General features: G+C 42.6%; 1 protein-coding gene across 2 annotated transcripts in view; it reads right to left on the reverse strand.

Moving 5' to 3' along the window:
- Positions 1-9869: 9869 nt before the first annotated feature.
- Positions 9870-22193, reverse strand: part of RFX2 (regulatory factor X2) — a 78805-nt gene continuing 66481 nt past the window's right edge. For both annotated transcript variants that reach the window (XM_088448906.1, XM_088448907.1), the window contains 3 exons: positions 15970-16123; positions 14441-14483; positions 9870-12734 (listed from right to left, as the gene is read on the reverse strand). In XM_088448906.1, the coding sequence (XP_088305032.1) occupies positions 12625-12734; positions 14441-14483; positions 15970-16123 (307 nt within the window). In that variant the 3' untranslated portion in view covers positions 9870-12624. The remainder of the gene's footprint in view (positions 12735-14440; positions 14484-15969; positions 16124-22193) is intronic.

A 22193-nucleotide genomic window follows, 5' to 3' on the forward strand; every position in this document is an offset into this window, starting at 1 on the left:
ATGACAAGCTCCTTTTCTTATTTTTGCAACAAGTATAACCTCTTTGGCACTTCAGTTCCTGCAATTGAAGGGGTTCATACAAATGTAAACTAGGTCCTCTATGCTTGGATTGCTTACTCCCTTTGAGAGAAAGTGTTCTTTACGATGTAGTGGTGCTATATTTCTCCTCTATCATTCCCTTTTACACCCTGCAGACCACACTTCAGAGCTGTTCGATGAGTGCACACTCCTCCTGATCAAGGGATCTGTGCAAGTCCAGCTCCAAGGTTAATTAAGACAGCAAGTTACTAAATCTTCTAACTACTTTCATGTGGTAAAATACATAAAAAATTTACAGAAGAGGCTATTTTTTTCTCTCTTCTGAACTGCAGCAGATGTACCTAAGCTCTTTCAACTTATACTGGAAACCACGTGTATTTCTATGCTCCTCTTCTCCTGTTTGGTGGGAATGCTCTAAGGCAGTGGGTCTCAAACTTGGGCCTCAGGACCCCACACAGGTCATGTTTTGCTGGTCACCCAGCAGGTGCACAAGTGTAATCATTACTCAATGACATTTTAAAAGATTCACAGGTGGAGCAAATTATTTCACTTGTGATTCTGTGAGACCTGGAAAACATGCACTGTTTGGGGTCCTAAGGACCAAGTTTGACAACCTGTGCACTAATGTATTCCCCTCCTGGAAAAAGGCTTTGGTGCTTTAAGAGAAATTCTAAATGACCATAATGCATGCAAATATACATCCTTGATGTTATGTATGAGAGCCCTCAGAGACTCCATCTTGAATCTGTCCACCCTGAGCTGGCTATATAAGCACTGCAAGTTCAGAATGGGTAGAGAAGTACATATCTGGTTTCTGCACTAGAAAGATTATAGAACCCACAGTTTTGGCTGGAAGAAGGACAACAACAACTGTGGAGTCAAGACTGAATAACTTCCTCCAGAGCAAAATGCTTTACCTTCTTTCATTGAAAGTCATCGTGATAAAAATCTGCGAGAGAAGTCAGGAGATCTAGGATGCATCTCCAACTTATATCATTTATCCATGTGTCTGTAGTGGAATCAAACCCATGAGTCTGGCTCAATAGGAGATCCCATATGGGATTGTTGCCAGTCATGTTAACTGCTAGTCTGGTTTCTGGACCTTATCTAATCTTTTCTTCTGACCCCTTGAGTGCCAGATGGATGACCTTGAAAGAATTAAATATTTGCATCTCCTGAGTGATGAAAAGACTGACTCCTGGGTCCCCTAGTTTTAGAAACATATTAAACAATTTATATAGTGACAGCATATTCCATTGCACTTCACAGTTATGAACAAAACAGTAATATAAACATTAATAGGCATGGAGGAACTTTTGCCCACTGTGCAATGATCTTATCCTGCTCTGGACAAGACCCTCTTCTGATAAATGAAGCAATTCCAGATGCTGAAATCCTCACCTCCACAAAAATACAACATCCAAAGCCACATCCCCTATGTAATCTAAGTCATCCCAAGAATACTCCACCATTCCAACCTGTTTGAGTCAAAGCCATGTTAGGTCTAAGGGAGACCCTAGGCATGACAAAAACAGACTAAAGCGGGGTACACACCTAAAGATTTTCTGTCCAATCATCCAACTAGTCTATTGGTTGAAATGAAAATCTGGTAACGTATGGGAATAACTGATGTTCAGCAATTTGCTCCTAAATGCCAGAAAACAGATGAATATGGTCGGTCAGACAAGTTTGTTAACTGTTTGATCTAAACAATTTGTTCAAACAACAGTTTTTGTCTATTTTCTGGCGTTTGGGAGCAAATTGCTGATTGTCATTTACTTTCATTAATGGAATAATAGTGGTGCGCTCTGGGGCAATTTTGATGTGTTAATTAGTGAATTTGAGATAAATTGATATAAAAGCGTATCTTGGTTGATGTTTAAACTGCACCATGTCCTGCTGTTGTAATTAACATAAAGTCCCGACTTTAAATCTGTAGGTAGGGCGTTCTTAAGAATATTGGATAACTGACAAGATGGTATGCATTCCTTATCCCTGAAAGGGAATATTTAAGACCAAAAATCCTGCTGTCTCTTATGGAGAAGGGTCTTTGGCTAGTCCCAGGGAATATGTGGCTCCTAAAAAGTTTATCTCGTGATGTCTGTAGGATGGGTGTTCTTACAGTGTGCTTGATGGTACCGTAAACCTCCTTGTTCGCCTCTCCACCTCAAATACAATACATTAGCACAGTATCAGAGATCTTGGTGAACACAATAATGCAGGTAGGTAAGAAATGGCTTGTACTTACCCCTATGATGTGTCGCTCCTGCTGCTTCTCCTTGTCCCAGTGCTCTTGCAGATGTTAACAAGGGGATTAGGGACCACATTCAGAGTCGGTCGAAGCGGCCGCACGGGAAAAGGGGCCGGATATGCAAATGATTCCCTCGCAAGTTGCGTCCCTAAGTTCGGATCGGTAGCTGGCCGACCAAGGGCTGGAATTAAAAATATACGCCCACTTCTCGTACGCATTACACGTCATCTCCGGGCATATAAGGATTAATCGAGACCATCGGAACTGGTCGTAGAGCTTAAGGTTGACCATACCCTCTCTTAAGCTCTATGATCATGTCAGTGTAAAAACCTCCCATGTCACATGTGCCATGACGCTACTTTGTTAATTATGCACTCCCATAAACCGTATGCACTCCCATAAAACGCAGTTCGCATAATTAGGCACGCCTGCGTTCGGATCTCCACTCCCCCGTTTTCAAGCACCTTCCCCTGTTACCACCCACAAACGCCTCAATCTGTCACTCAAACTACCGACCTGGCTGTGTTCAAGGAGAGAGAAATTTCTGATCATAGCGGCTAGTTTGCGCACACGCATTGCGAACTTTACGCATGCGCAGTATAGCGAACATTGGTGGTGTATGACCGTGCGGCCCCTTCGACCGACTCTGAATGAGGTCCTAGGTGTGTGAGATATGCAGCTGCACAATTTGTAATAAAAAATATACTACAGACTCCATTCTGCTGAAAACTAATTTATTGCAGGTATTACTAAGACTCAAGAGAGTCTCATGATCTAAAAAACATCCTGTACACAGGAGGCATATATCTATAGATAAAGTTTCAAAGTATGCTAAACACAAAAAAAAAAATCTCATGAAAATCCTGTCAGTGAGGGGATTTCATACCTTACCAGATTTTCATTCCAACCAATCACCTAGTTGGATGGTTGGACAGAAAATCTTTAGGTGTGTATGCAGCTTAAAGCATGGGGCAGATCGATCAGAGATGGGAGAGTTTCCTTAAAAGATGCAGCATCAGGGATAGAGATAGAAATGGTGATGAATTTGGACAACATTAAAATGTAGCTTCCTACAGCAGATATTTCCATCAAGCTGTATCCTCACAGATAACGAATAATGACTGTCTGTCCTTTAACATGCCTGATCCTCCAGATCTAAACAGGGAGGAAACAAAATTGGACATTTTATTGTACACTTATTCTGGAGATTTGCAACGCTTCTAAAGGCGGGTATCCACTAGATGGGAAACGACATTGAGCATCCACACTGAACAATATCATTCAGTGCCGGTACCCTCCCTTATCCCTGTACTTGCAGAACCTGACTATATTGTCAAGTTGCCCTGCAAGTACAGGCGATGAAAGATATAGGCAACGACCAGCGGGAGCGCGCATCGCTGGTCGTTGACTGCATACCTACTGGACGATATTGCGGACGATGAACGAAAACGTTCGAATCGTCCACTTTATCGTCTAGTGGTTACCCGCCTTTAGATTCATCAGATTCCAGGATGTCCAGTGGATGGTAGACTAGACACAACTTGTAGCATTCTTTGCCAGAGATGGTGTGCATGAGGTGGGGAATATCTACTCCTAAAACCCACTCTTAAGATTGCAGCAAGCCTGGTCCCTAGCTCACAATTAGTGTTATAGACCACTGTTCCTGCAGAATAACACTTCTGTCAAGCTGCCACTGCTTAGAAGACCAGTCACAGCCTTCCCCAGTGGTGACAATGCTCCATGGATCCACCAGCATTGTGAGCAGGGGACATTGTGATACTTCCAGCACTTATATAGATATCTGCTTAAGTCGACCTGCACAGAGCTTCAGGCTCCAGTCACAAACTGTAGCAAGAAAGTGAAAAAATACATAGGTCACATTTCAAATACAGCCCCTGAATGGCTGGGAAACTGCTGGGAGCAATGAGTTTGGTTAAGTATCGGATTTTCCTGAACCCACTATACCCAACATTTACCTAGTGTCCTCAAATTGGAGGACTAAGACAACAAAATTTTTTGGAAGGAGGCGTTCTAAAGTCTGATGGAGATCCTGTCCATGGTTCGAATTATATTTTGCTATTAAATGAAGACTTGAAAATCTACACGAAAATCCTCACCAACCATTTGAGCCCCCTTCTCCCCCCCCCCCCCCACCTGATTGTCCAGAATAAAACTAGGGGTGTGCACTAGCCACTTTTCGTGTTTTGGTTTTGGATCTTTCTTTGTGTTTTGGATCTGGATTGGTTTTGCCAATCCGTGTTTTGGGTTTTGTATTTTGGATCTGTATTTTTTTGGAAAAAAGCATAAAAACATCTAAAATCACAGAATGTGTTTTTTTTTTGTTCCCATGCTATTATTAACCTCAATAACATTAATGTCCACTCATTTCCAGTCTATTCTGAACACCTCACAATATTGTTTTTAGGCCAAAAGGTGGATGAATATGCTAAGTGACACAAGTGGGCGGCGCAAACACATGGCCCATCTAGCAGTGACACTGCAGTGGCAGTTTGAAAAACTAGGCCCCAAACAGTACATAATGCAAAGAAAAAAAAAAAAGAGGTGCAAGATGGAATTGTCCTTGGGCCGTCCCACCCACCCACCCATATGTTGTATAAACAGGACATGCACACTTTAACAAACCAATCATTTCAGCACCAGGGTCTGCCACACGACTGTGGCTGAAATGATTGGTTCGTTTGGGCCCCCACAAAACAAGCTGGCAATTAATCTGTCCCTGCACAAACTGACTCTACAGAGGCATCCACCGATTCCTCACCCTCTTCAGTGTTGTGTACATCCTCATCGAGTATTAATTAGTCCCCGCTGGAATCCTCCACCACAGGTCCCTCTGTACTTTCTGGGGGCTGGTCTTCCCGGAAGAATTGATAATTCATTTTGATGAACATCATCATCTCCACATTTTGTAGAAGCAACCTCCTACGCCTTTCGCTGACAAGGTTCCCGGCTGCACTAAAAACTCTTTCGGAGTGCACACTGGAAGGGGGGTAACTTAGGTAAAATAGAGCCAGTTTTGTACAGGGGCCTCCAAATTGCCTTTTTTTCCTGCCAGTACAGGTACGGACTGTCTGACATGCCTACTTGGATGCGGTCACCGATGTAATCCTCCACCATTCTGTCAATGGTGACAGTATCATATGCAGTGACTGTAGACATGTCAGAAATTGTTGGCAGGTCCTTCAGTCTGGACCAGATGTCCAAACTTGGTCCTGCCTGCCCTGCATCACCGCCAGCGGGTTGCTTAGGATACCTAAGTTGTTTCATGGCAGCCTCAGTTGCGGGAGAAAATGAAGGAGCTGTTGACGTGTCACGTTCCGCTGACAGTGCTTTCACCAGATCTTTGCACCTCTGCAGGCTTGTGTCCACCGGAAAGAGACACACCAAGTAGGCTTTAAACCTAGGCTCGAGCACGGTGGCCAAATGTAGTGGTCTGATTTAAACAGATTGACCACCCTCGAATCCTGGCAAAGCAAATGAAGGGCTTCATCCACAAGTCCCACATACCGAGCGGAATAGCTCCGTCTTAGCTCCTCCTTCACTTTCTCCTGCAAAAGCCTGATGAGGGGAATGACCTGACTCAAGCTGGCAGTGTCTGAACTGACTTCACGTGTGGCAAGTTCGAAGGGCTGGAGAACCTTGCACAACACAAATTATTCTCCACTGCGCTTGAGTCAGGTGCATACCGCCTCCTTTGCCTAGGTCATAGGTGGATGTATAGGCTTGAATGGCCTTTTGCTGCTCCTCCATCCTCTGAAGCATATAGAGAGTTGAGTTCCACCGCGTCACTACCTTTTGCTTCAGGTTCAAGAGTGTTTGCTTGCGCTCCAGTCTTCGGCACGCAGTCGGTGAATGGCGTAAGTGGCCAGAATTTTTTTGGGCCACCCAAAGAGTCTTCTGCATGCCCCTGTCATTTTTCAGAAAATTCTGCACCACCAAATTTGTGTAAACAAAACATGGGACGTGCTGGAATTTGCCCAGATGTAATGCCCGCACAATATTGGTGGTGTTCTCAGATGTCACAAATCCCCAGGAGAGTCTAAGTGCGGTAAGCCATTGGGTGATTACTTCCCTCAGTTTCTCTAAGAGGTTGTCGGCGGTGTGCCTCTTACTGAAACCGGTGATACACAGCGTAGCCTGCCTTGGAACTATGCTGCTACTGTTGTTGCTGCGTAAGGCAATACATCTACCCACTCCTTAGTCTGCTCTGTTCCACTTGTCCGTGGTTAAGTAGACATTGGGTACAACCGTATTTTTTTTAGGACTTTTTCTGACCTCTCTGTATCGCCTGCCTAGTGAAGTCGAATCTAGACGGGATTTGGTACTGGGGACACACTACCTCCATCAATTGTCTAAATCCCACTGCACTAATGGTGGATACCAGACATGTCTAACACCAACATAGCTGTCAAGGCCTCAGTTATCCGCTTTGCAAGAGGATGACTGCTGTCGTACTTCATCCTCCTAGCAAAGGACTGTTGGACAGTCAATTGCTTAGTAAAAGAAGTAGTGGTGTTCCTACTTCCTCTCTCGGATGATGAACGCTTCCCAGCAGCAACAGTAAGCGTAGCCATTCAGGATCCTCCAAAGGAATCCCAGATAGGAGTCAGTCATGCCAGTGACATGGCCTGCAGGACTACTTCCGATCCTGACTGAGGAAATTGACGAGGAGGGAGTTGACAGTGTGGTTTGCTCGTGCTTGGATACAACAGGACAAAGGGATTTAGGTGTCCCTGGACTGCTTATGGTCTTAGCCACAGTTTCTGAACTTTGCAGTAACACTTTATGAACGCGCTGCCGGTGACTTATAAGGGAGGATGTTCCTAGGTGGTTAACATCCTTACCCCTACTTATTACACCTTTACATACGCAACATTTGGCAAGACAGTTGTTGTCCGGATTTGGACCAAAATATTTCCAGACCAAAGAGGCGGAATGTTTGGTCTTCTGCCCAGGCATGACCGTGATGGGCTTTTTCAGCTCACGGACAACAACTGTCTCCCCCGGTGCCTGATTTAAACAAATCACGTCACCATCAGAATCCTCCTCATCAACTACCTCCTCAGCGCCAGCTACACCAGTATCCTCATCCTGTTGTACTTCAACAGTGACATTTCCAATTTGAAGATCAGCAACTGGACTGTGGGTGCTCCTTCCAGCACTTGCAGAGGGCGTGCAAATGGTGGAAGGATCCACCTCTTCGCCTCCAGTGCTGGGAAGGTCAGGCACCGCAACCGCCACCACACTTGGACTCTCCTTGGGGATTTGTGATATCTACTTAGAACACACAGTTCTTTGCTGTGCTTTTGCCAGCTTAACTCATTTAATTTTTCAAGAGGGCAGAGGGCTTCCCTTGTCATGTGAAGCTGAACCACTAGTCATGAACATAGGGAAGGATCTTAGCCATTCCTTGCCACTCTGTATCGTAAATGGCATATTGGCAAGTTTACGTTTCTCCTTAGACTATTTAAATGTATTTTTTTTTTAAGGTCATTTTCCTGAACTTTGGGATTTTATATGCCCTCTACTATGACATTGTCCTTGGCCGACAACGTTGATGGCATTTCATCATCTATTTCATGACTAGTGGCAGCAACTTCAGAACTTGGAGGAAGTAGTTCTTGATCTTTCCCTATTTTATTTTTAATCGGCCATTTATGTGATATTGATATGTGCGGCTGAGTTGCACACAAACACAGAAAAATATATGTTTTAAAAAAAATTTCAGGCACTTCGGGGGGTTATACCACCCTTCAACAGATGAGCCAGCCGGCCCTTCACTTAATGACAGGTGCATGCTTGCTACTTTGTTGATGCACGTGCAGCTACAGTGCACACAAGTCACAGACACAGAAGTCACTTTCCTATACATATGGCGGGCGTGTTTCAAACTTTCGAATCTCTAGCGAGAGGTCATCAACTTAATATCCAACACTTAAGATGGTGATTTGATGAGAGGCAAATTTTTATTTATATTCTTCTACCATTGGGACTCCCATCAGCCTCTTGGCACCAAAATAAGCTACTATGTCACATAGGCATAGTTACTACTCCCCCCAATCATTCCAGTCATTTTGAGAATTTGATACACTTACCAGATGAAATTCATGACTACTGTAGTAAAATTATTAATCTAAATTTTAAACCTGGAGGCCTTGGCACTGAACCCTAACCTGTACAGTAACTTTCTCAATAGCTCCAGACAGAGCACAACCTACGGGTTACATTGTCATACACCTCACAGCACAAAGCATGCACACGCAGAGCACGTTGCATGTAGGATGTAGAGCTGTTTCTATCCATGCATCTCTTATCCACAGAAAGAAGAGGTTGCATTTTGCAGTCAGATCTTAGGGCCTGATTCAGAGCCGCTCGCTCTGAATCAGGGCCGGGCTTTTTTTTTTTGGATCGGCCTCTTGGCCACTCGCATAGCTGTGGGTGACCACCCACAGCTATTGCGAGCAGCCAGGATGATGGTCGCGATGGTCAAGACCATCGGGCTTGCGACGAGACCCTTGTAGTAGGGTCTCGTGGCCACAAGCCCCAGAGAGATTTCGGCTCTAACAGAGTGATGTCAGTGGGGCAGCCCCCAAACGGCTCCGTTTGGGCAGCCACCCCCAGCCCGCCCACCAAAGGGGGGGAGCTGTCACTCAACATCGACAGCTCGCCCCCCTTTGGTGCGAGACCCGAAGCAACGGATTGCCCATCGCTAGCCAGGTCGTGCACATGCGCTGTGGGCCACCATCGACCCGGTTGCGAGCGCTCAGCGCTTGCAACCGGGTCTGAATCAGGCCCGTAGATCATTTCCCCAATATTCAGCAGTTATTACCAACATAATCATCCTGCATTCCCAGTCGGCCTCTCCTCTGGACTTAATTTACTCTGGTACTGGGAGCCTGGCTTGCTGAAGGGCCCCAGCGGCTAGCAGATGCATTCAGCAGTCTCCCCCGAGTACTCAGGTGTGGGACTCCTCTCCAACCGCCCGCCGCAGCGCACTGCAAAATGCCATCAGGCCCAACATGCCCCTATACAAAGCAAAGGAGCCACGGCCCGTCCTTAACACAATGGCGCCATTCAGTCTGACTGCCACCCGCCCGTCATTGGCCTCGCCCAGTTTAGGGTGCACTACTTGGCCGCGTAACCAGCATATCTATAGTACCAGTCCAGCTAGCCAAGTTTTGATAAATATCCCCCTTTATCTCTCTTCAAGGCTTAATACATCAACCGTTGAGGGAGATTTATCAAAGCTTGGAGATAAAGTACCAACATAGACCCCATAATTAAAAAAATGTTTGTAAACACTAGTTCTTTCAAATATGTGTGCAAATTTTATAAGTAGCTCTTTACTTGCACCTCATATTCCAACTACATACGCTTGTTTGTTGCGTGGCATTACAGCACAAGGAGGGAGCAGAACTTCCATGAATAAAACACATTTTTTTTTTTTAAGAATATGGGATTAGATCCCTCATGCAGGAGGATTATGAATATCATAGTTTGTATTACAAAAATAAAATGGTCTGCGTAACACAAAATAGAAATAAAAGACAAGACACACATGTACACATTAAACCCAATATAATCCAATATTCACTTTACATGGAAAATATAATAAGACACAATTTTTTTCTACTTTTAACAAAGACCAGAACAAATAGCATTGTTTGAAAATGGGCATTATCTGGATTGCACATGCATTGTATGTGTACAATCCTGCTTGATCAATATATAGAGTATTTCATTTAGATATGAAAATAATACAACTTCAATGTTAATTTAGAAGGGAAAAAAAAAAAGTAATAGATTCTCAGATAACACATACAGCTATACATTTATACATTAAAAGTAATCCCATTGCAGCCTGGGAAGAAACTGAAGGTCCATTTTTATACACAATTTCATGATCATAAGCTGGCAAAAATATTTTCTGACATAACTTCTAGAACCCACTAAATCCAATGGAATTTAAAAATTGGTTGAGTGATAAGTTCTAAGAATTTGTACTTTTAAGGTTGTGGCAAATTACTAGAGGTCTGTTACAGTTTCTAAAATATTGTACGATAATTTTATATATAATACAGTTGTGGAAATCTTCAACAACATTGTGTTATTTGCACAAATGTGCAGTAACTTGCAGAGATCACAGGTTTACTTTTTCTTTAAAAGAAAATAATCTGAACAACAACTATACAGTAGCTTGTTATAAACAAACTTTTTGGTATTTTAATTTTAAAATTCTTTAAGAGAGGAAAAAAAAATTAATTCAAATTCAGGTTTAGAAATCCATGACCAATTTCTAATAATAAAAACAATTCTATTTGATACACTCAGCCAGCCATATGGCACTTCACAAAACACACACTGAAAACATAGATCTACATAAACATGGAAACTATTACCACCAGAATATAGTATTTAAGATCACATTACAAGATAATATACATTTATTGTAAATAACTTTTTTTGGAACAGCCATGGTCTTACAATTGCTTCTGAAATTCCCAGGCTTGAAACGGTTAACCAGAAAGGCAACTACACAATCCCAAGGGAGGGGGGTACAAGGCCACATGTTCACATTCAGAGCACAAAAATACAACAGTGCTGTTTTAGGAACCATATTATGGGTCACAGAAGCCCCGGTTTGCTTTTTCATATAAAAAGTCATTTTGAACTTTCAAAGCATATGAATTTCAGTTACGGTAAGTATTTTGTGCAAATGAGTGTACATTTCTGATACAGTAAGTGAAGAGGATATACTTCTACCAATTCCTGCTGTATGCTATTGACCGTTTATTAATAACCCACTCAGTTACACTCTAAATATCCAAACTACTGAACATTGTGCAACATTAGAAGAAAAATGGTGACCTCCACTTTGACTTATATCGCATGATACCTGCTTTATTCAAATAGGTCATTGGACACATTCACATTTAATAAAATGGGTATAGTAAGTTGGTTTAGGTTCAAATGAGCCAGCAGTGCTGTGGGACCAAAATAGTCAAAAACATACATATATATATACACATATGAAAGCATGATCATAGAAGGAAAAGGGAATTGTGGAGAGGCAGGTTCAAATATACTAAGGCACTGGATTGCTAAAAACTCTTGGTTCTTTAATGCCAGAGGGAAGTTGATGCTGGAGCCAGACTAGAGGTGTTGCAACAGGCCAAAAGACAATTTATCGCGTTACAGAAACTCGGTCAAGGGGGGTTTGTCAACCGTATTTATCTGTTGAAAAATTAAAAGGGAGCAAAAAATTTAAAAAATACAGAAATCCATGACTGGATTCTGAAGGCACCAGAGCCAAGGCAAAAAGGGCCTACACCAAATTCAGAGCACTATCGTAATCTCAGAGATAAAAGGCAAATCTCCTTGTGCTTTGCCTATAGGATGCTTTGGTATCTAAACTTAAGACAGAACAGTCCTAAGTGTACATCCGACACACACTTTAAAATGAGCCTATAATACACATTCATTCCTAACCGCTAAACTGGCATCAAGCCATAAAGTACACGATCATATTATGAAAAGTTTTCCAGCAAACATGAGGAGTGAAAATAAAAGTCCATCAATTTTGTTTTATGAAAGGTATTACGAAATGGGTAATTTTCTGAATACACTCTGCAAAACCTTATTACAGAGTAACAGGATTTGCCCTTTATATGTAGAATACATTAGTAACCTTTATACTACTATGTTTTCAATATGAGTTTATCCACTTGTGGGCTTTCATTGTAGGTACTCACACTTCATTTGTTATCTAATGCACAGTGTGATTTGGCAAACAAAAACAGCCAGTTGTAAGAATATTATATAGGATATATATATTTTTTTATATACTGTATTTTGAGGTAACATAGCCACAGTGTGTACCTAGCAGTGTGCCAAGATATATTGTGAAAAGTGAGGGCTCCAGCCACAATCTCTAAAATAAATTTTTAGAAGTCTCTAAATTCAAATTTAAAATATCAAACTTTCTTCATATTCTGAGCCCAAAGTTTGATTTAAAATGAAAATTAGCACAATATAAAGGATGCGTCAGAGCGTGGCACATATGGCTGCAGTGCGATTGTCAGGGTTGCATTGATTTCACATTTGCCCCATGCAGTTTTCCTTTATTCAAAAGTTGAACATTGGATGACGGTGAAATAGTGGAACTCTTCCAAAATAGAAAAACTCTAAAACAAAAATGTCTACAAAAGGTGGTGCTCAGGCACTAGTGTCATTGAGTTCTTGGATGAAGGCAGACAGACTCAAAAGTGAGGAGACCCCATTACAGGGTGCAGTAAGGCGCAGAGAACTGGTCTTATCTACATTTCCTGCATGGAGCTGTTCATATCCACACGCTCTCTCTTGACAAGAGGCTCACCAGCAACACGAAGATCCCCATCTGTGTCGCTTCCCATCTCACTGATGTCATCTGTGACAGAGAAAAAACACAAAACAATTCATTTCATGAATATAAACAAGCAACTGGTAACAAAAAGTACTGTCAATATTGCAGAACTATGCTGTTAGTTTCACAGAGTACATCAATGTATGGAGCAAGCATGTAACATGCCCCAGTTAAAGTGGCAATAAAGTATTTTTGCATATTCTAAAAGAGTTCTACCAATTCTAGTTAGTTATATAGCTTATTCTTTGTAAGGCAAAGCTTTGCTCAGGATTTCCCTAAGGGTGGTGAGACTATATGGATGCAAATCATACTAACACACTGGCTCTGCTAATCAAGTTTCTATACCACTAGTGGATTTCCACAGGATCCTTAATGACATTTTTCAAGCGACCAAAATTTGCCAGTTATCAGTAATATATCTCTGATGATATAGGATATTAGTTATACGGTTTCTTTTATCTTAATTTTATTGATTTATTTATATGTAAATGTTATTTATGCATTAAATTTATTAATTAATCCAGCGCTCCTTGGGTATATATATATATATATATATATATATATATATATATATTTACTAATTTGGCTTATGTTGATCTTAATTGAGTAGTGTTTCCAGCACTACTATTGGGAGCTGCTATATAGCTAACAATTGTTTATTATTGTATTTTATTGGTTGTGCCTAAATTTTATACTTGGGTATTATATATATTTTTTTGTCACATTAGTGCAGTGGCTGTTTAGTCATTTTAGCTACAGAGGCTAAAAATGTAGCATATGAGTTAGGACTACAATTATCAAAAAATTTTAGACTATGATTAAAGAAGTGAATCACCTCAAAGTGCATTTGCGCGCAAGCCAATTTTGACCACAATGTCATTTGAAACTGTCATTTGAAACTGACAATGTATATGGGATTTAAATGATAAAAAAGAAAAAATATATATGCAAATAAATAAATCTATGTTAGTCAGAAAGGACAAGTGCTACATGTTTAGCACAAAACATATTTGCTTCCGGTCTACCACAAATTTTGTTCTCTTAAATAGTCTAGGGGGAGCCATGACAGCCTTCGGAAAAGGTAATCAGCATTTCATTATACAGATGTGCCCACATACATCTATGCTCTGTGCACTACAAGCCACGCCACACAATGCGGGAGCTGTGTGACTCGGTAGCGCTGAGCGTCTTTTCGTGCGTCTTTTTACCTTTAAATGAGTCTTATTCGCACAGTGATGCAAATAGATATCATTTTAATCAACAGAAGCTGATTGTGCTATGTGGCATGCCTATATTGTGTGTATGACTGCGAGTATATCTGTATGCTAAACACTACGTTACAGTTTTACAGCCGCTGAAACTTTAACGTAGCATCTCGCATGCAAATATACCAGCAGTCACACAGAGAACATAGGCATGCTGCATATCATATTAATTAGCAGAAGCTGCTTGTGCTATCTATTTGCATTATTGTGCGAATAAGACACATTTGAAGGTAAGAAAGACACACAAAAAGTCTCTCATAGCTACCAAGTCACGCCATGGTATGGCAGGACTAGAAGGGCTGTTTAACGCGCCAGGAGGCTCGATGTATGTGGACCCATTTGTACATTTTGGCTCCGCTTTAAAAATTTAGCAATTAAACTATGAAAATAGAAAGGTTTTTATCCTTTACTGCTATGAAACATTAAACACTACCCAATTTTACATTTTTAAAGTACAGAACTCACCTTTATCCATTAGCACAGGAGACATCGAAGACAAGTCACTGAACTAAAGAGAAAGAACGAAATACACAAAAATACCTGGGTGTGTTAAATAGTTATAGCAAATTAAATTGGGTGGTGACCAAATGCACCACATTAAAACAAAAATGTGTAGAGAGCTTTGAACAAAGTGAGTTAGGTCTCCAATAGACAACACATCTTATGAACAATGTGTACATCTTACAAATAACCTAATTTGGAAGAAAACAAAACAGTTCTGCCTAAACAAGCAGACTTTTGGATGGCCTGTACACTATATTGTAAGGTGTACACCTACCCTCCACTGTCGTTAGATTAAACTAGAAGAGGCACACTGTGCATCTGTATAAAGGTCACATCAAAAGTCCAACCTTTTAACTAACTTTGCGCCACCCTTTTACTAATCTCTTTGGCCCACATCCTAATCTACAGCTCAGTTTAGCTTCATGCATTGCTGAAATTCATTTGGAGAATGAGGTGCCATGAGGAAGGTTTATTATATACGGCAATGTTGTGTTTTGCTGAAATGGTTTCACATTAAATGCATAGGACAAATTCCCATCTCTGCCACAGCACAGCATATGCAAAAGGTAAACCCTGCTGACAGAGTGGAGGTCTCCACAAAGCAAGGAACACCCATATATTATACCCTCTCCATCTCTTACATCAATATTCTCTTCCACAAATTCTAACTTCATTTTAGCTGTTTCACAAAACTCGGTGCACATCCACCCCCTAACCTGTGCAGAATAACTGCTGCTCTACAAACAGGCTCTTTGGCGTAAATCGGTCTAGGCACAATAGCACGCATTCAGTATGATTTACCGCCAGCCGCACGGTTTCAAATCCCGGCAGCAGCAGCCCGACAGAGGAGGAAATTCTGATCGTCCTAAAGGTAAGTATAAACTAACCTAATTCTACCCCCTAACCTTAAACTCCTTTAGGGTGCCTAACCCTAACCTTCCCCACCTGTGCCTAACCCTAATCCCCCCTCCCCCGCCATCTAAACCCAAGTACCCCGGGGGGGTGCCTAACCTCCCCTTCCCCTAGCCTGACCCTAACCTCCCAGGAGCCCTAAACCTAGCCTTCCCTCCTCTCCCCCCCCATGGCTGTCTGCGCTCGGCATCCCTTCGATCGGGATACCGGGCGCCGGTCTCCCGGCGTCAGTGAAATGACAGGCATCTAGATTTAGACGGCTGTCATTTAACCCTCGGGAAGCCGGCGGTCGGCATTGCATCCGCCGGCTTCCTGAACGTATACCCAATAGCTCAAATCAAGGAGGTTATGATTGGAATGTAATTGTAATAGGCAGGCCATAGCACACCCTAAAATTATATACTACATATACACAATGGGTAGACATAATTTAATCATGAGATCACCAGTCAAATATATCAGTTTACATATGGAAAACTATACTTTGTACAGATTTACAAGGTTCTGTAAAACATTGTCCCAATCAGATTGTAGAAAAGGCTCTGGATGGTTCACATTTACTGGTCTTTAACGCTTACCTCTCCCATCACTGCAATAGGTGTTTCTCCAGTTGCCTGAGCCACTCTGTGTTCTACCAAGTAGAACATATACTCATCATACAATAACCGGATTAGGTGAAAGGAGCCAAAACTGGCAGCACTGCGTAGAGTAAGGTCTCGAATAACCATAGAACTGTGGAAGAGAAAAATTTTTTAATAGTTTAAAAACAAACAGACATACTTCGGATTTATATAATAAATTAAAGTAGCTTCTGAATTTCTATTGCTTGTGTGTTGGAAATAAACTCTGTCATTGTGGCGCCTGTGGTCCTGATTTCTATTTAACACATCTGATGAAGTGCCACAGCAGCCAATGAAAATGATGGAATTTTTAAACTTGCGTTAAAACCTTTTCTTTAAATACTCTGGTCACGGCTACTTGGGCAAAGAGGGTCCTTCCAGGATTAAGTCTAACGCCTACCCTTCTATATGGAATATCTTACCTAAACAAGCCTCGCAGGAGAGAATCAATAGAAAAGAAATGTAGAAGGAAACAATTCTCCAAAGTTCGATTATATCAATTGGAAACTCAGATGCTGGGGAGCTCCCAAAGCAACCCTTACCAGTGTGTATACTCAGAAGAAGCACCTGCAGGCCAAAGCTGGGTGCAAACACATCAAACTTTTAATACTTTTAAACCCGTGACCCAAATAACATGTGGCTGCTTTTCACAGCTTTGGACCTGTGACCAAGTACTTGTGCCAAAACAACCAATTAAATAAAAAATTACAGTTATGGTAGACTGACCTAGATAACTTATTTTCTTCAAGGTCCATAGGGTCCACAGGGATATTATGGTTGGAGAGATCAAGGCACCGAACAATTACAGCTTCAGCTCCCAAGATGCCTCGGGTCTTCCTCCATATATACAGTCAGGTCCATAAATATTGGGACATTGACACAATTTTCATATTTTGGCCCCTATTCACCACCACAATAGCTTTGAAATGAAACAAGCAGATCCTGCAATAGAGGAAGAGGATACGGACAGATTCTGTATGTCGGTGGACCAATGACGTCTGGGCCAAGCCGGAGCCACCAGTATTACTGTTCTGCCTTCCTGCTTGAATTTCCTGAGAACTCTTGGAAGCAGAGAAATCGGAGGAAAGATATGCCAGCTTGAAGTCCCATCTTACTGCCAGTGCGTCCACAAAGTCTGCGGATGGGTCTCTGGACCTGGACCATCATCCTGGAGACCTTGTGGTTGTGTCGTGACGCCATGAGTTCTCTCTGGTAGACCCCATTTGTTTAGCAGGAGCTGAAACACTCCCGGATGGAGAGACCACTCTCCGGCCTGTATGTCAGAGCGACTTAGGAAGTCTGCTTCCCAATTGAGTACTCCGGGTATGAATATTGCAGAGATGGCCGGAAGATGATTTTCTGCCCAAATCAGAACCTTTGTCACTTCTTTCATGGCTGCGTAACTTCTTATGCCTCCCTGATGATTGAGGTAGGCCACTGTAGTCGCATTGTCGGACTGAATCTGGACCGCCCTGCCCTGCAGCAGGTCCTGTGCCCTGGCATGTGCTTTGTACACTTCCAGAATGTTTATTGGCTGATGACTTTCCTGATTTGTCCATCTTCCCTGAAAGTTGTGATGACCTGTCACTGCTCCCCATCTGCAAAGATTGGCATCTGTGGTGAGAAGCATCCAATTTGGAATCTAGAATGGGCGCTCTTTGTTCAATGATCCTTTCTCAGTCACCACAGGAGAGAATGACAAACCTCATTAGATGATACTGGGCCTGATTCAGAGCCGGACGCAATTAGAGCTCGCTCGTCCAGAAAATAGGGTTGACTATTCAAATGAACCGTTCGCTCTTTGCGGTCTGTTCACGCCTCTAGGTCTGAACGAGCGAACAAAACTTGCGGTCGTTTTTTGGGAAACTACGCCCCCTGGCCGCTCGCATCCTACGTCATGTCCGCTATTTATTAGATTAATCAAGTACATCGACCAGGGTATGAACTGCTAACTATTCTTGTGGTTGGTTTTTGCTACCACAATTTTGCGAGTAGTTCTGGCTATTAAATAACCCAGTGACGTGGTCAATGACGCTGCTGTTTTAATTATGCACACCCATAAAACGCCCGTTTTGACCCTTAAGCACGCCTGCGTTCGGATCTCCACTCCCCGTTTTCAAGCTCCTTCCCCTGTTACCACCCACATACGCCTCATTCTGTCACTCAAATTATCAGGCATTTGCTATTTTGCGAGCACATGAATTTCGGCCGCACTGACTGGTTCGCGCATGCGTATATCGATCCGTACGCATGCGCAGTTGGGCAAACATCGCTCGGAGCGAACGAGAGGCCGCTTACGAGCGGCTCTGAATCAGGCCCACTGTACGTTCCACTTGGAGGGGGATCAACTTTTGCAGAGGCCTGGAATGGAACTGAGCATACCCCATCATGTCAAAAAGGTGGATACCATTGATCCCAGGACCTGCATTGCTAACAGAATGGATACCCTTCGCTTGCGTAATCGTAATGATAGCGCCACAATCTTGTCCTCTGGCAGAAACAGTTTGTGCCCTAGAATCTAGCAACGCTCCCAGATGTACCATCTGCTGTGTTGGAGAAAAGTGATGATTTCTTCCAATTGATTATCCAGCCGTGCTTTTGTAGGCAAGCTATGGTCAGTTGAAGATGGATTTGTAAAACAACTGGGAGTCTGTGCCAATATCAGAAGGTCGTCCAGATATGGCAGAATTCTGAAAGCCTGATATAGGTAGTCATGACTGCAATTATTTTGGTAAATGCCAGTGGAGCGGAGCCATATATAGGCCAAAGGTAGAGCCTGAAATTGGTGATGTTGCTGAAGGACAGCAAGCCGTAAAAAATTGTTGGTGGGATGGTATAATAGGCACATGCAGATATGCATCCTGAATGTCCAGGGAAACCATGTAATCCCCTTGCTCCATTGCCAAAATAATTGACCAGAGAGTTTCCATATGAAACTTGGGTACATGGATAAAACTTGTTGAGGGTTTTTAGATTTAGTATAAAGGCGATAAGCCCCATTCGGTTTCTGAACCAGAAATAAATTGAAATAACACCTCATGATGTAATTTCCACTCCCCTGGGTGAACACTGTGGCGACTTAAAAAGTCCGCCTCCCAGTTGTCCACACCCGGAATGTAAATTGCAGAAATAGCTGGATAGCGTTCCCGCTAGGCTGTTCTAGCGGGGCGCGGCGCCCTGCCCTCCTTCTGGAGGGCAAAAAGCGCCCTGCCCTCCAGAAGGAGGGCAAAAAGCGCCCTGCCCTAACAGCCTGCGGGAGCAGTCTTCACCCGCGGGTCGCAGTGTCCCGCGGGTGAAGAAATGTGCGGTGACCCGTTCACCTCCGGAGAATAGACGCCGGGCGCATGTGCCCGGCATCTATTCTCCCTGTCTGCAGGGCTTGGGGGCTGCCCGGCGTGTCCGTAAGTGCCGGGCACGCCCCCAAGAGTGACGAAAAGGGGACGTGTCTTATAGACACGCCCCCTTTTGATGACCACGCCCCCTTCTCAGCGCCCTGCCTCACGCCGGAGCTAGAGTGAACACTAGCTGGAATCCAGTTCTCTGCCTATTAGAAGGATGTAAGAAACTTCCTTCATTGCTAGCCAGCTGCGTGTGCCACCCTGTATGTTTATATAAGCAACTGCTGTGGCATTGTCTGATTGGATTCGTACAGGTATATTCTTTAGAGAACATTGAGCCTGAATCAATGCATATCGAATTGCCCTAAATTCCAGTATATTGATGGGAAGAGCGGCTTCCTGATAGACCATATACCCTGTGTCTGTCCAGAACCACCCCCCCCCCCCAACCTGTTAGGCTGGCATCTGTGGTGACAATGATCCAGTCTATTACTGACAATTGACAACCCTTGTTCAGATTTCCATCCTGCAGCCACCACTGGAGAGACAGCCGTCTCTGCAGTGATAATCTGAACATTTGCCTGTTTAAATCGAGGATCTGGTTTTATCAATCGATGAAGCAAATGGTTTTGTAGAGGACGGGCGTCAAATCTGGCAAAAGGAACCGCTTCGAATTAAGCTACCATTTTCCACATTATCTGCATAGCCCTTATAACAGGTATAGAATATATGTAAAATGGTCCTTTTGGACTGTAGATCCTGAATCTTTGTCTGCGGAAGAAACACTCTATGACACTAAGTGTCGAAGAGAAGACCCACACCAGCCTCTGAGATTAAATTAAATTTGATTTGGGAAGGTTGATGATCAAGCCTAATCTCTGGAGCATAGCTAAGGTGATTTGAAGAGGTTGTTGCAATAGAGCTTAGCAACAAAATCACCCAGAGCCAACACAATTACCCCCCCCCCCCCCTTTCCCACTCATGAGTAGGGAGATCATGTGTGCCATAACCTTTGTAAATACTCTGGGAGCGGTGGCCAAATCGAATGGCAGAGCCTGGAACTGAAAATGTCGATGTCCCACTGCAAACCACAGAAGATGCTGATGACCACTCCATATAGGAATATGGAGGTAGGCATCCTTGATATCTATGGAAGCCAGAAAATACTCTACTTCCATTGAACAAATGACGGACCTTATTGACTCCATCTTGTATGTTTCCAAGTGAAGATAAGCATTTAACCCCCTGAGGTTGAGAATGGGACGAAACGACCCATCTGGTTTGTCTACTAAGAAAAGACTGGAGGAGTAGAACCCCAGGGTTTGCTGTAGTAACGGAAGCAGAATGATTACTTTGGAGTCAGAAAGAGCAGAAACTGCCCGCCTGAATGCCACCTTTCTGCAACCCTCCACAGGGAGAGGAGTGGGAAAAAAAAATCTTCTGGAACAGGACCCTCTAAATCCAAAATGTAACCCCTGGTTACTATTTGATTTACCCCTAAATCCGGATTGGAAAGAAATCAATTTTCCTGGAACCTGAGTAAACGACCTCCCACCAGAGGACGGGTCCCAGTTCTTTGACAGTCACGTGGATTGACCTGCTGGCTTCGCAGCAGGGTGAGTGGTGCCAGGGACACCTCATTCCCTAAAGGTCCCTCTTCAGGAACCCCTAGACACACCTTGGAAAGCCTGCAAGCTTCCTCTGCCTTGAGTCTGAAAGGAAGGAAACCTAGGAGATTTTGTTTTAGGTGTGGTTACAGGAAGGTAAGGACTTTTTCCTACGGTAACCTGAAAAATCATTTTTGTTAACTCTGGACCAAACAAAAACACAGAACCTGCTTCAAAAGGCAATGCCCCTAAAGCATGATTTGATTCTTTGTCTGCCTTCCACGTTTTAAGCCATAGCGAAAGCTGGCAGAAACACCCAAGGCTGAAATATGAAACTGTACCTGAATAGAATCTAATAAAGTGTCACCTATATAGGTTAGAGTTACTGAAATCTGATCAGCTAAGGAGTTAGCTTCAGACTCATCCCCTGATTGAAAACCAGTAATCATCAGATTCATCCAGGGACAGATTAGCCTTTATCACCCAGGCGCTGGAAAGAATGGCCGCATCAATATTCCTAACAAAGTAAATAAAGATTTAAGTAGAGCCTCATTGTTTCTATCCATAGGATTTTTAAGAGTTACAGACTTGTGGGAATAACAGTATTCCTGACAAACCTAGCAATAGGAGCATCCACCGCTGGTGGAATTTCCCAAAGCTTGGTATCCTCTTCCAAAAAAGGATAAAAAGACCCTTACATTTTTTCGTAATACGAAATTTGGAATTAGGCTTTAACCAAGCTTCTTTTAATATTTTGCAGAAAATATCAGTCAGGACTCCAATACTTATGTCAAATACACATTTAATATAAATTCCACATATAAAGATAGTTTAGAGCATCTGTTACATATAATTGACTTTATATAAAAAAAAACAGTTAATAAAAAAAATCTTGAATTAATGAGTGTTTCAACACTGGATGTTTGCTGACCTCCTAAATGTCAATAATGCTCTATATGTTGCATATACTTAGCTTTACACATACACCAAATGAGCCTGAAGTAATGAAAAGTTCAATAATAATAATTGTTCAGACATCCTGAGAATAATTATGTTTTTTTTTTTAAATTCAATAATTTTTTATTGATTTTATAATAATATAAACAAAACAATTACACATATGTATATTGACTCCATTACAAATTATGCCTAGTAAAAACTCAATAGAGATCAAAATCACGAAACATATTAAGCATACTGTTGTTCAGGTATATGACAAGTTGCATAAACATTGGCT

This window comes from Taudactylus pleione, unplaced genomic scaffold, assembly GCF_031769625.1.
Source record: "Taudactylus pleione unplaced genomic scaffold, aTauple2 ptg000471l, whole genome shotgun sequence".
In the NCBI taxonomy this organism is placed as follows: domain Eukaryota; kingdom Metazoa; phylum Chordata; class Amphibia; order Anura; family Myobatrachidae; genus Taudactylus; species Taudactylus pleione.